This window comes from Pristiophorus japonicus, chromosome 22, assembly GCF_044704955.1.
Source record: "Pristiophorus japonicus isolate sPriJap1 chromosome 22, sPriJap1.hap1, whole genome shotgun sequence".
Taxonomy (NCBI): Eukaryota; Metazoa; Chordata; class Chondrichthyes; family Pristiophoridae; genus Pristiophorus; species Pristiophorus japonicus.
Window position 1 is genome coordinate 60,319,935 of NC_091998.1, and position 18,232 is coordinate 60,338,166.

The 18,232-nt window shown below is 45.5% G+C and overlaps 1 protein-coding gene across 1 annotated transcript in view; it reads right to left on the bottom strand.

The window, feature by feature from the left end:
* LOC139234645 (scavenger receptor cysteine-rich domain-containing protein DMBT1-like) overlaps positions 1 to 17,681 on the bottom strand; it is a 99,473-nt gene extending 81,792 nt beyond the window's left edge. Inside the window, exons 1-3 of the mRNA XM_070865330.1 lie at positions 17,549 to 17,681; positions 16,983 to 17,300; positions 12,000 to 12,004 (exon numbers count right to left, since the gene is read on the bottom strand). Of these exons, the coding sequence (XP_070721431.1) occupies positions 12,000 to 12,004; positions 16,983 to 17,300; positions 17,549 to 17,681 (456 nt within the window). The remainder of the gene's footprint in view (positions 1 to 11,999; positions 12,005 to 16,982; positions 17,301 to 17,548) is intronic.
* Positions 17,682 to 18,232: the final 551 nt, after the last annotated feature.

An 18,232-nucleotide genomic window follows, 5' to 3' on the forward strand; every position in this document is an offset into this window, starting at 1 on the left:
GCTCCTGCTCCTATTTCTAATGTTTTTAAGTTGTTATGAAAAAAGTTGGGGAGGAGGGAGAGAGGGAATAATGCAAGGTAGGAGGGAGGCAACGAAGTATTGTACGAAGGAAGAGAGGAATGAGAGTAAGGACGGAGAGAGAAGGGGTTAGTAATGCAGACGGAGCCTCGGTTTCAGCTCTCATCCAAAATATGGCACCTCCAACAGTGCAGCGCTCCCATAGTACTGCACTGGGAATGTGGATCTGGATTACGGGCTGCTGGACTTTCCAGATGTCCTGTGCGATAGACTTGAGTCCCAATCCCACGTCTCAATAGCATGTAGAAATATTTAGAAGGCATCATTCATTGGAATCTTTCTTAATAAAGTCACAACACCAACAAAGGACGACGTTGGTGCTGGAATTGAATTACATTCATTTCATTACTTACCCGAGGCCCGTCCGACTTCTCACTTGGGGAGTAATTGCTGACACGTGCTGCTTGGGCTGAATGGCTTCTTCCTGTGCTGCTCACTCTGTATTGAATTAGAAATTGTTGATGTATCAGTGCGAGTCAAATCAGGAAGTGAGCAACTAATGAGAAAACATCACTTATTTGAAATGAAGGATCATTGTCTTGTGTTGTAAGAAAACTTGTGAGAAAGCATGACAATATTCCAATTTAACGCTGGGCAGCCGTTGACAAGGAGTATCGATTCAATGTTCACTGCAGAGGAAGAAGCGGCTTTTCAGCAGGAGCGGATGCTGCCCAGAAACCTTGGGAGATGTGAGAGACTGCGGAATGTGAAAGAAGGGGAGGAAGAGACTGAGGATGAGAATGCGAAGGAAATGGGACAGGGATCGGACAAAGGGCAGATTCAGTGACAGGGCGAAGGCAGAATTGATTAAATTACAAATGTGATGATGATGCAAGGCAGAGGAGGCGTTCCTGGGACTGGATTTGAATCAACAGCAGCTTCCAGGAGAGCTGTAAATGATTACAGCTGCATAGCGGAGCACGGGGGAGGGAGCATGGAACATCGGCCATAGAGGAGAAGCCTCCTGCGGCCCGGGAATGTGGCAGCAGGAAAGCAGGTAGACCCCTTGGCAACATCGCTGGGCGCATATTGATATCGAGACCATGGGAAGGGAGGAGGGGAACGTGCAGGTGTTGTATCTCCATCACTTGCATGTGATATTTCCGAGGGAAGAGGAGTGGAGTTATGATTGGTCGAGGAGTGCAGCAGGTATTGCGGCTAGAACAGCTCCTTCGGAATGCTAAAAGGGAATGGGGCGTGGAGGGTGAGGAGATGTGTTTGGTGGGGGCATCACGCTGGAGGTGGCTGAAATTGCAGAAATCCGCTGAATCTGAAGCTGGTTTTGTGGAAGTTGAAAACAAGGAAGATCCTATCATGGTTCTTGTGGAGAGAAAGGATGAGGGCGAAATTTCAGGAAATGGGACGTACACAGTTAAGGGCCTTTTCAGCCAAGATGGAAGGAACTGCTCGGCTGAACGAAAAGCAAGGCAATTCAGAAATACAGGTGTGGAAGCTGGTAACTTCGCAACAGATGTGACAGGCACAACTAAACTGATAGAATGGAATAGAGACCTAAAATAAGAAAGAATTTCTTGCATTTATATAGCGCCTTTCATGATCTCGGGACATTGAACAAATGAATTACTTTTTAAAGTGTAGTTACTTTTGTGTTATAGGAAACACAGCAGCAAATTTGCGCTCAGCCAGCTCCCACAAACAACAATGTGACATTGACCAGATAATCTGTTTTTTTATTAATGTTGAGTGAGGGATAAATATTGACCACAACATCAGAGGTAACTCCTCTGCCCTTCATCCAAATAGTGTCACATATTATTTTACGCCTACCTGAGAGAGCAGCCTTAGTCTAATGTCCTGGTGAGGGATAAATGTGTAGAAGAAAGCACTTCATGGCGAGGGATGGAATGTCCATGAGAGAGATGAATGAATGAAGGGACTGGACACCCTGGTGAGAGATAGAGGTTTAAAGTAACTGAATATTCTGCAGAGTGATGGACGAGTAGAGGGACTGGACGTCCTGGCGAGAGAGTGAGATGCAGTGGGCTGAATGTCCTGCTGATGGATGGAGGTGTAGGGGACTGAATGTCGGGGATGGAGATGTAAAAGGACAGGACGTTCATGTCACGAGGGAGACAGTTATGGCCAGGAAACTTGAAATTGTTAAATTGGTGAATGGTGACGGAAGGGATTAGACAAGAGGAGCAAACAAAAAGGAGTTGAGATTGGAAGAACTCAATGCCGTGGGGTATGAATGGGTCTACCGGGGTGGCCCTGTTTGTGGCCCTTTGGAAGGAGATAGTAGGAGCTGCGCGCAGTTGGTAACTATGAGTTTGGAAGCCATGGGGTGAAGAACTGCTGAGGAGATGAGATCAATGACAGTCTGGGAAAGGTTGGCTTGATGTTTGATGATGGGGTCATGGTGCATTAGAGGTAGGAGTAGATGTCAAAGAGTTCGTGTTTAGGCTTCAAATGTAGAGTTCTTTTCACCAAATAATAACAGCGACTCCCTTGTCAGTGCTGGAATTTTGATAATGGAGTGCTGAAAATTGACAGGAACACAGCTCAGAGTGAGTGAGGGAATGATACATTTAATCACTCCCTCTCTCCATCCTTTAATAGACCTTAACCCATTTGGTCTATCCATGCCCCTCCCCTTTTCCAGACTCTACTTGGTAAAAAAAAGGTTATTCTCCAACACTTTACATTACTGAAGGTCATTGACATGAATCGTTAGCTCTGTTTCTCTCAAAGATCCTGCTGACCTGCTGAGTGTTTCCAGCATTTTCTGTTTCTACTTATTACAACTGTCGCCTTCTGCTGGTCGATACTGTCCATTGCAGCAGTAATGCAGATGAAATAAGGATCACCCGCAGCTGGAGGACTGCACGGGCAATCGGTATCCTGATTGAGTAATTATTCCTCTCTGTTGCTGAACAACTGAAATATTGAACTTTTAAAATTAAAGTTCAAAAACAGTGACCGTTAAATTTTGATCAGATTCTCCTTGTCTCCCGACATACTCCGGAATCCCCAGGGATTGGTGCAATAAAACTAGATCGGAGTGTATCTCGGAATTATTGTATGTTTAGTGACTGGAATATAAAGAAGACTTTCTCATCGACAAAGGCACAAATTCCAACTAAAATATTTAATAAATGCATTTTTTATTTTTTAACACGTTGTTACGTTGTACACTTGCATTATGAGGCTGCAGCAGTCTTTATACATCGAGTATACGGCGGTAGACGCAGCAGTTACAAAAAAGGGAGATAAAACAGACAGACCATTCATTTGACTTAATAGTACTTAAGGAGGTGGCCTTAGAAATAGCGGATGCATTGACAGTCATTTTCCAACATTCCATTGACTCTGGATCAGTTCCTATGGAGTGGAGGGTAGCCAATGTAACCCCACTTTTTAAAAAAGGAGGGAGAGAGAAAACAGGGAATTATAGACCGGTCAGCCTGACATCGGTAGTGGGTAAAATGATGGAATCAATTATCAAGGATGTCATAGCAGTGCATTTGGAAAGAGGTGACATGATAGGTCCAAGTCAGCATGGATTTGTGAAAGGGAAATCATGCTTGACAAATCTTCTGGAATTTTTTGAGGATGTTTCCAGTAGAGTGGACAAGGGAGAACCAGTTGATGTGATATATTTGGACTTTCAGAAGGCTTTCGACAAGGCCCCACACAAAAGATTAATGTGCAACGTTAAAGCACATGGGATTGGGGGTAGTGTGCTGACGTGGATTGAGAACTGGTTGTCAGACAGGAAGCAAAGAGTAGGAGTAAATGGGTACTTTTCAGAATGGCAGGCAGTGACTAGTGGGGTACCGCAAGGTTCTGTGCTGGGGCCCCAGCTGTTTACATTGTACATTAATGATTTAGATGAGGGGATTAAATGTAGTATCTCCAAATTTGCGGATGACACTAAGTTGGGTGGCAGTGTGAGCTGCGAGGAGGATGCTATGAGGCTGCAGAGTGACTTGGATAGGTTAGGTGAGTGGGCAAATGCATGGCAGATGAAGTATAATGTGGATAAATGTGAGGTTATCCACTTTGGTGGTAAAAACAGAGAGACAGACTACTATCTGAATGGTGACAGATTAGGAAAAGGTGAGGTGCAACGAAACCTAGGTGTCATAGTATATCAGTCATTGAAGGTTGGCATGCACGTACAGCAGGCGGTTAAGAAAGCAAATGGCATGTTGGCCTTCATAGCGAGGGGGTTTGAGTACAGGGGCAGGGAGGTGTTACTACAGTTGTACAGGGCCTTGGTGAGGCCACACCTGGAGTATTGTGTACAGTTTTGGTCTCCTAACCTGAGGAAGGACATTCTTGCTATTGAGGGAGTGCAGTGAAGGTTCACCAGACTGATTCCCGGGATGGCGGGACTGACCTATCAAGAAAGACTGGATCGACTGGGCTTGTATTCACTGGAGTTCAGAAGAATGAGAGGGGACCTCATAGAAACATTTAAAATTCTGACGGGGTTAGACAGGTTAGATGCAGGAAGAATGTTCCCAATGTTGGGCAAGTCCAGAACCAGAGGTCACAGTCTAAGGATAAGGGGTAAGCCATTTAGGACCGAGATGCGGAGGAACTTCTTCACCCAGAGAGTGGTGAACCTGTGGAATTCTCTACCACAGAAAGTTGTTGAGGCCAATTCACTAAATATATTCAAAAAGGAGTTTGATGAGGTCCTTACTACTAGGGGGATCAAGGGGTATGGCGAGAAAGCAGGAATGGGGTAATGAAGTTGAATGTTCAGCCATGAACTCATTGAATGGCGGTGCAGGCTAGAAGGGCCGAATGGCCTACTCCTGCACCTATTTTCTATGTTTCTATGTTTCTATGTTGACCTCCTGCGGCTTGCATTATGAGACTGCAGCAGTCTTTATACATCGAGTATACGGCGGTAGACGCAACAGTTACAAAAAGGGAGATAAAACAGAAAGACCATTCATTTGACCTCCTGCGGCTTCTAAACATTCTTTAATGGGATACCAACAAGTGAAAGGATTAAAAAAATGAATTTTCTATGAACGCTTCATTAATAAGCACTGGTTCTTAAGCTCTGTTACAGAGTTGGTTAATCTACGCAGAGCACTATCTTCCAATATTAATATAGAGAAAGTAATGATCCGAAATACATTCTCTCTTTTACAATTTGTGATTAAACAGAACACAAACAAGATATGGAGAAACGCGAAATCTATTGATTTCAACACAAAATAACATGCCAATTAAGTAAATGGATGTTTATGTCGTGAGGAGCAGCACATTCAGCATGTTCACACTGTCGGAAAAGTTAATGGACATTGTCTGAGATTTAAAACAGAATATTTCCCGCTAGGCTCTGGCACGCCGCAGGACATGTCATTCTGGAAGTTAAGTTCACTTTTACCTGAAATGAATAAAAGAAACACATTCAGAGAGAGACCGAGACCGAGATGGAAGGTTAAAACAATTCCCACCAACAGGCAATGCAAACAAATGTAGTATTGCTTCACTCCGTACAATATGCTCTCTGCTATTTCACTATAACTCGCCTATCAGTTAAATAATAAATGAACAGCATGTTCTCTCTGATCCTTTCAGGGTGCTTAACTATAATAAATACACCCCCTATTATCAGAGAATAGGCTTAAATACAGCCAGTATAAAGGGGTACTTTATTTCAACAGTAATTAGACAGAATGTTCGCTGATACTTTCAGTTGAACACACTGCCCATTAACACCCAGCAGAGCCCGCCCGGCATTGGACACTCTCCAGCACTGCTCTTACCTCCTTGCCGGAGATGTTGTAAGATTTTGAGGCACACAGTCACTGGCCTTCGTTGGCGGAATGTCCGGGGTTGCGAACGTGCCACGTGGAACGTCGTCATTGTTACCTGGTGTGGAACGAACTGGTAAACCGGGATTAGCGCGGGTCGGAGAGCTGAATGCTGTGGAGAGACACAGATGATGTATTAAGTTTGGCTTTAAAACCGGGATCATTACGGATGATCTATATGTGTGTCAATAGGTCGACTTGTTGGTCTATGGGTTTCCTACCCACACCCCCGTGCTGTGTTTCACCGCTGGGTGACAGCAGACGACGCGCATCTAATATTGGAGAAACTGGCGGTTCAGATTGAGCACTAAAAGGATTCCCGTTGGAAGTGTTAACAAGGGAGATATTACACACTGAACAGCATTAACTATTTTAATTGTGCACTTTAAACAAATGACCCCTGCAAGGGAGGTCTCACTCCAAAATAACTGTTTTCCAGTGCCCTTTTTTGGGGGGGGGAGGGGGGCTTTAGGGCACTAACAATAAAAATTATACAACTGCCCCCTGGCTGAAAAGAGATGGGCATTAAAACCGGCAAATTAAATAAATTAAACTTTAAACTTATTTGATCAACTTAAGATTTGGTTGCCGGGGGTGATGATGCATGCCAGTACTTCCGGTGCCCAGCTCTCGTGGAAGGCCGCGAGCGTACCAGTGGACACCGTGTGCTCCATCTCCAGGGCCATCCTGGCTTAGATGTAACCGTGGAAGAGAGGCAGGCAGTTGGGCTGAACGACCCGCTTGATCGCCCGTTGCCTGGACCGGCTGATGGCCACATTGGCCATGCCCAGGAGCAGACTGAAGAGGAGGCCTTCTGACCTGCACGCTCCCCTCCGCACAGGGTGCCCAAAGATCAGGGGTGTTGGACTGAAGTGCAACCAGAATTTGAGGAGCAGCACCTGCAAATAATGGAACAGGGGCTGGAACTTTCTCATTCGATTAAAACATGGAACATGGCCTCTTCCGGACCACAGATATTGCAGGTGGCTTGGGAGCCTGTGAACCGACTTAAAAACTTATTGTACGGGACTGCTCCATGCAACAACCTTGAGGCCAAGTCCCTAATAAATAGAGGGAGGACTCCAGTGTAGAGTCCACTCCATTGGGGACCACCACCTCCTCTGGTCGGCAAGATGGTGCGCCATGGAATATCCGGATGCCATACGAGGATAACAACGTGGAGAGTGTGCAAGATCAGCCCCACTGAACAGCATCAGCATCTCTTTTCTAGAACAGGTGCAGCTTTGTTCATTGTCATTTTCTATAATCACAACAGTCACCGTCCATTGCAATGGCATTCAAACAGCGCCAGTCCATTCCTAGACAGAGGGCTGGTGACTGCGGGACTGACAGAGATTCTACTCACCGAGAGTGGACAGATCACCGCCGGCACTTCCGAGTGTGACATTATCAGGACCGCCGTCCAGCAGCAAGTAACCGCCCTGATTATCAACATCGCCCGGAAGTGGTCCTGGGAGCAAAGAGAGATTTCCACTGAAACCAAATGCTAGCACTGAGTATCCGGAATGATATTATAAATCAATCTGCCTGGGCCTTGCGGCGGGAGAGTGCACCAAACGTGAACTTCCGATAAAGTGGCGTTAGCTGGCGAAAATGATCGGACCATGTCCTGTTGAGATAGTTTACCCTCTGCCTTAAAGTCATACATATCCCAATGAATCACTCACCCAACCTGCACGCACATTTCACACAGAGCCATTTGCGGAAAAGATTGAACTGAATGTTTCATTCATCATACTACTGGTTCCAATCCACATGATTTTGTTTCAAATCCAAAGTATTTCCAGAATATCTCAAACTAAAATCACTCTCCACTTCTACGGCTCTTTGGCAGTGTCGCTTTTCGGGAGTAAGCTCCGGCATCTTTAGGTGTTGGTTTTTAATTATAGGTAGTGTGATGTCCAAAAAAAGAAATTGTAGGAAGTAAAATTGTACCCACCCTGAATACTGGAGGAGTTTCTTTGAGGATTTTCTGATCCCGGATCAGCGTCACCCCAAACGTCACTAGTGTAATAATCAATATGATTGAGGGAGACATTAGAACCAGACACTGTCAAACACAAAAATAGATGGTTATTGGACAGATTGATCGGGATATTGGAACAGACAATACAATATCATTGTTTCTGTGACAATATCCTGGAATTTGGTAACGGACACCATTGTGGGAGAGCGTTCACCACAAGGCCTGAAGTGGTTCAGGGGGAGATCCACCTCAGCATTAGCAGGGAATCTTGGGCTGGTTCATAAACGTCGGCCCTCCCAGTGATAGAACATAATAATACATAGTACCGCCCGTTCGTACAGGTAATATCTCGGGTATCGGAGCAGAAAAAATACCGTACAAAAGCGTCTGTTTATATAAAGAGAGTGAGTGGGGATTCCTGATCCAATTTGCCCCCTGCCCCCTCACCACCAACTCGTTCATTTCCGGAGACTCTAGAACCGCCCGCGGTCACTTCAGTATCCGGCTCTCGCCCCCAACTTCTCCACCTCCCCCTCACGAGACCTCCTCCCAACGACGAAACGGCTGTCGCCTCAAAAGCAGCGAGTAAGATTGAGATTGGATAATTGGAGTAAAGTAAAATGTGAGTAACAGAAAGTCCAAGGTCAGTAAACACAATAAATCTTATAAAGGATACGCGACAGTGAAGGGATGAAGATGGATCCAGTCGGTTTGTCACTTGAGCGACTCAGCTCGCGATTTAAAACCGGCCGGAAAACCTGTTCTTTGAGCAATACCGACCAGTGAGAATTGTCCCAATCCCATTGCGAGACACACTGTACACACGGACACAGAGACACTGTCACTGTGATAGGACTCCTTCACCTGGGGCCAGTTAGCAGTCTGCTGATGCTGTCCACTCAGTACATTGACCATTAAAAGGGATAATTAAGGAGAGGACATTTGTCCAGTGTAGATTTGGTATCAGATAGGAAATACATACCCGAACCCTGGGACTGAGCGGAATCCTCGCCGGGTGGAATATTCTCAATCTCTTCATAAATTGCTTGGTACAATCCGGCGGGAGAATCCCTGCTGCCAGTGACAGCACCTGTTGGAGCGAGGGCGGGAGATTAACATTTTGTTGCACTACAGGCGCGTTTCATATGAATTCATGTGCGAATAATTCCAACCACTGAGATGATGATAATCAAGGGACAAAATCAATGAGCGTGAATGTGAAGGAACTGTGTTTTGTGTGTGTGTCTCTGTTTAGACACATAGAAACATAGAAACATAGAAAATAGGTGCAGGAGTAGGCCATTCAGCCCTTCTAGCCTGCACTGCCATTCAATGAGTTCATGGCTGAACATGCAACTTCAGTACCCCCTTCCTGCTTTCTCGCCATATCCCTTGATCCCCCTAGTAGTAAGGACTTCATCTAACTCCCTTTTGAATATATTTAGTGAATTGGCCTCAACTACTTTCTGTGGTAGAGAATTCCACAGGTTCACCACTCTCTGGGTGAAGAAGTTTCTCCTCATCTTGGTCCTAAATGGCTTACCCCTTATCCTTAGACTGTGACCCCTGGTTCTGGACTTTCCCAACATTGGGAACATTCTTCCTGCATCTAACCTGTCTAAACCCGTCAGAATTTTTAACGTTTCTATGAGGTTCCCTCTCATTCTTCTGAACTCCAGTGAATACAAGCCCAGTTGATGCAGTTTTTCTTGATAGGTCAGCCCACCATCCCGGGAATCAGTCTGGTGAATCTTCGCTGCACTCCCTCAATAGCAAGAATGTCCTTCAGGTTAGGAGACCAAAACTGTACACAATACTCCAGGTGTGGCCTCACCAAGGCCCTGTACAACTGTAGCAACACTTCCCTGCCCCTGTACTCAAATCCCCTCGCTATGAAAGCCAACATGCCATTTGCTTTCTTAACTGCCTGCTGTACCTGCATGCCAACCTTCAATGACTGATGTACCATGACACCCAGGTCTCGTTGCACCTCCCCTTTTCCTAATCTGTCACCATTCAGATAATAGTCTGTCTCTCTGTTTTTACCACCAAAGTGGATAACCTCACATTTATCCACATTATACTTCATCTGCTATGCATTTGCCCACTCACCGAACCTATCCAAGTCACTCTGCAGCCTCAGCATCCTCCTCGCAGCTCACACTGCCACCCAACTTAGTGTCATCCGCAAATTTGGAGATACTACATTTAATCCCCTCGTCTAAATCATGAATGTACAATGTAAACAGCTGGGGCCCCAGCACAAAACCTTGCGGTACCCCACTAGTTACTGCCTGCCATTCTGTAAAGTACCCATTTACTCCTACTCTTTGCTTCCTGTCTGACAACCAGTTCTCAATCCACGTCAGCACACTACCCCCAATCCCATGTGCTTTAACTTTGCACATTAATCTCTTATGTGGGACCTTGTCGAAAGCCTTGTGAAAGTCCAAATAGACCACACCAACTGGTTCTCCCTTGTCCACTTGACTGGAAACATCCTCAAAAAATTCCAGAAGATTTGTCAAGCGTGATTTCCCTTTCACACTTCCATGCTGACTTGGACCTATCATGTCACCTCTTTCCAAATGCGCTGCTATGACATCCTTAATAATTGATTCCATCATTTTATCCACTACTGAAGTCCGGCTGACCAGTCTATAATTCCCTGTTTTCTCTCTCCCTCCTTTTTTAAAAAGTGGGGTTACATTGGCTACCCTCCACTCGATAGGAACTGATCCAGAGTCAATGGAATGTTGGAAAATGACTGTCAATGCATCCGCTATTTCCAAGGCCACCTCCTTAAGTACCCTGGGATGCAGTCCATCAGCCCTGGGGATTTATCGGCCTTCAATCCCATCAATTTCCCCAGTACAATTTCCTGACTAATAAGGATTTCCCTCAGTTCCTCCTCCTTACTAGACCCTCTGACCCCTTTTATATCCGGAAGGTTGTTGGTGTCCTCCTTAGTGAATACCGAACCAAAGTACTTGTTCAACTGGTCTGCCATTTCTTTGTTCCCCGTTATGACTTCCCCTGATTCTGACTGCAGGGGACCTACGTTTGCCTTTACTAACATTTTTCTCTTTACATATCTATAGAAACTTTTGCAATCCGCCTTAATGTTCCATGCAAGCTTCTTTTCGTACTCCATTTTCCCTGCCCTAATCAAACCCTTTGTCCTCCTCTGCTGAATTCTAAATTTCTCCCAGTCCCCGTGTTCGCTGCTATTTCTGGCCCATTTGTATGCCACTTCCTTGGCTTTAATACTATCCCTGATTTCCGTTGATAGCCACGGTTGAGCCACCTTCTCTTTTTTATTTTTACGCCAGACAGGAATGTACAATTGTTGTAGTTCATCCATGCGGTCTCTAAATGTCTGCCATTGCCCATCCACAGTCAACCCCTTAAGTATCATTCGCCAATCTATGCCTCATACCTTCAAAGTTACCCTTCTTTAATTCTGGACCATGGTCTTTGAATTAACTGTTTCATTCTCCATCCTAATGCAGAATTCCACCATATTATGGTCACTCTTCCCCAAGAGGCCTCGCATAATGAGATTGCTAATTAATCCTCTCTCATTACACAACACCCAGTCTAAGATGGCCTCCCCCCTAGTTGGTTCCTCGACATATTGGTCGAGAAAACCATCCCTTATGCACTCCAGGAAATCCTCCTCCACAGTATTGCTTCCAGTTTGGCAAGCCCAATCTATGTGCATATTAAAGTCACCCATTATAACTGCTGCACCTTTATTGCATGCAGCCCTAATTTCCTGTTTGATGCCCTCCCCAACATCACTACTACTGTTTGGAGGTCTGTACACAACTCCCACTAACGTTTTTTGCCCTTTGATCTTCTGCAGCTCTACCCATATAGATTCCACATCATCCAAGCTAATGTCTTTCCGAACTATTGCATTAATTTCCTCTTTAACCAGCAATGCTACCCCACCTCCTTTTCCTTTTATTCTATCCTTCCTGAAGGTTGAATACCCCTGGATGTTGAGTTCCCAGCCCTGATCATCCTGGAGCCACGTCTCCGTAATCCCAATCACATCATATTTGTTAACATCTATTTGCACAGTTAATTCATCCACCTTATTGCGAATACTCCTTGCATTAAGACACAAAGCCTTCAGGCTTGTTTTTTTAACACCCTTTGTCCTTTTAGAATTTTGCTGTACAGTGGCCCTTTTTGTTCTTTGCCTTGGGTTTCTCTGCCCTCCACTTTTCCTCATCGCCTTTCTGTCTTTTGCTTTTGCCTCCTTTTTGTTTCCCTCTGTCTCCCTGCATTTGTTCCCATCCCCCTGCCATATTAGTTTAACTCCTCCCCAACAGCACTAGCAAACACTCCCCCAAGGACATTGGTTCCGGTCCTGCCCAGGTGCAGAACGTCCGGTTTGTACTGCTCCCACCTCCCCCAGAACCGGTTCCAATGCCCCAGGAATTTGAATCCCTCCCTGCTGCACCACTGCTCAAGCCACGTATTCATCTGCGCTATCCTGCGATTCCTACTCTGACTAGCACGTGGCACTGGTAGCAATCTCGAGATTACTACTTTTGAGGTCCTACTTTTTAATTTAGCTCCTAGCTCCTTAAATTCGTTTTGTAGGACCTCATCCCTTTTTCTACCTATGTCATTGGTACCAATGTGCACCACGACAACTGGCTGTTCTCCCTCCCGTTTTAGAATGTCCTGCACCTGCTCCGAGACATCCTTGACCCTTGCACCAGGGAGGCAACATACCATCCTGGACTCTCGGTTGCGGCCGCAGAAACACCTATCTATTCCCCTCACCATTGAAACCCCTATCATTATCGCTCTCCCACTCTTTTTCCTGCACTCCTGTGCAACAGATCCAGCCACGGTGCCATGAACTTGGCTGCTACTGCCCTCCCCTGATGAGTCATCCCCCCCAACAGCACTCAAAGCAGTGTATCTGTTTTTCAGGGGGATGACCACAGGGAACCCCTGCACTACCTTCCTTGCACTACTCTTCCTGCTTGTCTTCCATTCCTATCTGGCTGTGGACCCTTCTCCTGCGGTAAGACCAACTCGCTACATGTGCTACTCACGTCATTCTCAGCATCGTGGATGCTCCAGAGTGAATCCCCCCTCAGCTCCAATTCCACAACGCGGACCGTCAGGAGCTGGAGGCGTATACACTTCCCGCACACGTAGTCGTCAGGGACACCAGAAGCGTCCCTGAGTTCCCACATGATACAGGAGGAGCATAAGACCCGACCGAGCTCTCCTGCCATGACTTAACCCTTAGATACACTTAAATTGGCAACAACAATGTTAAAAGTTACTGACTAATATAAAAAAGAAAAAGAAAAGCTACTCACCAATCACCAGCCAATCACTTACCCCCTAGGCTGTGACGTCACCTTTCTGTTTCTTTCTACTTCTTTTTTGCCTTCTCCCTGTAGCTGCACAAGTACACCTTTTATAGGCCTCTGCTGATCCCCGGACTCACGCCTCAGTGACCACGAACTCCCGCTGCCTCTCGCGGCCTTTTATAGGCCTCTGCTGATCCCCGGACTCACGCCTCAGCGACCACGAACTCCTGCTGCCTCTCGCGGCCTTTTATAGGCCTCTGCTGATGTTCAGCACCAGCAGACTGCGGCCAATTGTATTGACCTCGGAAAAGACGAAGTGGCGAGTTTCAGGAGAAATGAATTCCAGCTGATCGCTCGGTTAAGCGGCCACACGGGGAATTCCGCTGAATAGCTTGGGTGAAGTTGGTTGATCTCTGCGGACAGCATCAGTTTGGATCCGTGAGTGAGGAGCTCATGGTTCTTTGTCATGTCCGGTCAGTGTGAGAAGTGAGGTTCTGTGTACACAGGGCGGGAGTGCGTTGGTGGGTGATAAATGATTGCGATTGTTGTATTGGGATGTACAATAATCACTGGCGAATACAGGAAGTCCTATAAAGCTCACAAAATGACTGACAGAACGCAGTCAGAGATTTCGGGACCCAGAAGCTGAAGAGGTGGACCGGATACCCAATGGATGCAGGAAGAGTTACAGACACATAATAACTGACGCACAGCCCAAAGAGATCAATTAAACTTTCTGTTCCATTGTTGCAGTTAGCAAATTCTTCTGGAATCTCGTGTAACGGCTGATGAACTGGGTGAGTGAATGTGGACAGTTTAAATAACTATCCACTTTAAATTTCCAATGTTATATTTCCGGCAGGAAATTCAATGGAATAAATCGCCAAAAGAGGATTACGATTTATTTCTAACAAGACCATGGGGCACCCCATGGAAAACTATAATGAACTGGAGACTCGCCAGGATCTCATTGTGCGTGGCGCCTTGGGAAAGAGTGACCATAATATGGTGGAATTCTACATTAGGATGGAGAATGAAACAGTTAATTCAGAGACCATGGTCCAGAACTTAAAGAAGGGTAACTGTGAAGGTATGAGGCGTGAATTGGGTAGGATAGATTGGCGAATGATACTTAAGGGGTTGACTGTGGATGGGCAATGGCAGACATTTAGAGACCGCACGGATGAACTACAAAAATTGTACATCCCTGTCTGGTGTAAAAATAAAAAAGGGAAGGTGACTCAACCGTGGCTATCAAGGGAAATCAGGGATAGTATTAAAGCCAAGGAAGTGACATACAAATTGGCCAGAAATAGCAGTGAACCCGGGGACTGGGAGAAATTTAGAACTCAGCAGAGGAGGACAAAGGGTTTGATTAAGGCAGGGAAAATAGAGTACGAGAGGAAGGTTGCAGGGAACATTAAGATGGACTGCAAAAGGTTCTATAGATATGTAAAGAGAAAAAGGTTAGTGAAGACAAATGTCGGTCCCCTGCAGTCAGAATCAGGGGGTGTCATAACGGGGAACAAAGAAATGGTAGACCAATTAAACAAGTACTTTGGTTCGGTATTCACTAAGGAGGACACAAACAACCTTCTGGAAATAAAAGGAGTCAGAGGGTCTAGTAAGAAGGAGGAACTGAGGGAAATCCTTATTAGTCAGGAAATTGTGTTGGGGAAATCGATGGGATTGAAGGCCAATAAATCCCCAGGGCCTGATGGACTGCATCACAGAGTACTTAAGGAGGTGGCCTTGGAAATAGCAGATGCATTGACAGTCATTTTCCAACATTCCATTGACTCTGGATCAGTTCCTTTGGAGTGGAGGATAGCCAATGTAACCCCACTTTTTAAAAAAGGAGGGAGAGAGAAAACAGGGAATTATAGACTGGTCAGTCTGACATCAGTAGTGGGTAAAATGATGGAATCAATTATTAAGGATGTCATCGCAGCGCATTTGGAAAGAGGTGACATGATAGGTCTAAGTCAGCATGGAATTGTGAAAGGGAAATCATGCTTGACAAATCTTCTGGAATTTTTTGAGGATGTTTCCAGTAGAGTGGTCAAAGGAGAACCAGTTGATGTGGTGTATTTTGACTTTCAGAAGGCATTCGACAAGTTCCCACACAAGAGATTAATGTGCAACATTAATGCACATGGGATTGGGGGTAGTGTGCTGACGTTCATTGAGAACTGGTTGTCAGACAGGAAGCAAAGAGTAGGAGGAAATGGGTACTTTTCAGAATGGCAGGCAGTGACTAGTGGGGTACCGCGAGGTTCTGTGCTGGGGCCCCAGCTGTTTACATTGTACATTAATGATTTAGACGAGGGGATTAAATGTAGCATCTCCAAATTTGCAGATGACACTATGTTGGGTGGCAGTGTGAGCTGTGAGGAGGATGCTGTGATGCTGCAGAGCGACTTGGATAGGTTAGGTGAGTGGGCAAATGCATGGCAGATGAAGTATAATGTGGATAAATATGAGGTTATCCACTTTGGTGGTAAAAACAGAGAGACAGACTATTATCTGAATGGTGACAGATTAGGAAAAGGTGAGGTGCAACGAGACCTAGGTGTCATAGTATATCAGTCATTGAAGGTTGGCATGCAGGTACAGCAGGCGGTTAAGAAAGCAAATGGCATGTTGGCCTTCATATCGAGGGGGTTTGAATACAGGGGCAGGGAAGTGTTACTACAGTTGTACAGGGCCTTGGTGAGGCCACACCTAGAATATTGTGTACAGTTGTTGTCTCCTAACTTGAGGAAGGACATTCTTGCTATTGAGGGAGTGCTGCGATATTTCACCAGACTGATTCCCGGGATGGTGGGACTGACATATCAAGAAAGACTGCATCAACTGGGCTTGTATTCACTGGAATTCAGAAGAATGAGAGGGGATTTAATAGAAATGTTTAAAATTCTGATGGGTTTACACAGGTTAGATGCAGGAAGAATGTTCCCAATGTTGGGAAGTCCAGAACCAGGGGTCACAGTCCAAGGATAAGGGGTAAGCCATTTAGGACCGAGATGAGGAGAGACTTCTTCACCCAGAGAGTGGTGAACCTGTGGCATTCTCTACCACAGAAAGTAGTTGAGGCCAATTCACTAAATATATTCAAAAAGAAGTTAGATGTAGTCCTTACAACTCGGGGGATCAAGGGGTATGGCGAGAAAGCAGGAATGGGATACTGAAATTGCATGTTCATCCATGAATGGTGGTGCAGATTCGAAGGGCCGAATGGCCTACTCCTGCACCTATTTTCTATGTTTCTATGTTTCTATATGAAGCGACTGAGATGAAGTGCCTGTTCAGTTGTAAGATTTGAGCCTCACCTCTTCTTGTTGACTTTCTCTGTATTACCACCATCAGTGCGATCAGCTCACCGATTAGAAGGACTCCGAGGGTGATGCAGACGGCAACAGGGATGGAGGTGGTTTTACCTCCCTGTCCTAATCACAACATTAGATTGTATTTTTAAAAATGTTTCAGTCAATTTGAAACCGCACACATTTTTTTGAAAAATTAACCAAGCGAAGAAAATGTCAGTAATACCAATGCTACCAATACGAACGCTAACCTTAATACCAATAATAATACAAATAATGGTAACTTCCTGCAGATGTGAATGGGTAATCAGCGGAATATATTGTAGAAATATGTCATGACCTTCAAATATTAGGATTTTACATTAAAATGGTTAACGTTGTTCTTAATTTCCAAAATCAATGAGTCACGTTCACAGAAGAGGAAACGTCCTGCGACTCTTACCGGAACAAATCACACTGGCATCTTCCTTGTGATCACAGTCATGTTGACCTGGCGGTGAGGAACGACAGTCGGACAGAAAGGATTCACTTCCGGTGCACTTCACCTCATCCAGCCAGATAACTCCGTCACCCTGGGCAAATGTGGCCCCTCCTGCGGCCAATAGAGCGGGGCCGCAACCCAACTGTCTGCAGACAACATTGGCATCGGCCATATCCCAGGAGTCATCACACACCGTGCCCCAGCTGTTATTGGACAATATCTCCACTCTCCCGGAGCACTTGGTGTTGCCTCCAACCAGACGCAAGGATTGTCCCGAGTCTATCAAAGGGAATCATTTATTGTTATGTATTTAGTACAAGCCAGGAACACAAGTCAGATAGTTGGTGTAATGAAGAGGAGGAAGTACCTGGTGAATGTCCATGTTTAGAACCAGATTCTGGAACGCAGACTCTTGAACTGTGGGATCCCTCCGGCACTCGGGCTTCTGTTGAGAAGAGAAACATGCTGACTGTATTAGTCCTCAATGTTTGGAATGACACCCGCACATTGACAGGTTGTTGACTTACCTGAACAAACAACACCTGCATCCTCTCCGTGATGACAGTTGTGTTGACCCCACGGGTCTGACTGACACTGCCAAAGTGTCGACTCATGTGAATTACACTCCATCTCATCGAGCCAAATGGGTCCGGACCCCATTCCGAATGACGAAGTGCTATACTGAATTGATTGGAGGCCGCCGCACTGTAACTGTTTACAGATCACTTCTGCATCATGTAGATCCAGTTTTTCGGAGCACACAGTTCCCCATATCCCATTGTAGAACACTTCCACTCTCCCCTCACAGCGATGCTTTCCTTTCACCAGCCGCATCTCTTTGTGCTCTGTCAATGAAACAAGAAACATCCAATTTGTTCTATTGATAACTCGTTGTGTGTTCATATTGCACAACACATGTTGCACCCGTTGTTTTCACTGGTCGTCACTAATTGTTTCAGAAATTTAATAGAAAAACAGCTACAATCCGAACATATAATGAAGAATAGTCAACACGGATTTCAAAGGGCAAGGTCGTGCTTGACCAACCTTATTGAATTCTTTGAAGACGTTACAGAATGAGTAGACAAGTGTAATTCAGTACGTGTGATATGCGTGGACTTTCAAATGGCCTACGATTCTGTACCACAAAGTAGAATCATGATTAATCCAGAGGATGTGTAGTCAGATCACAAGTAGCTGAATGGATAGCC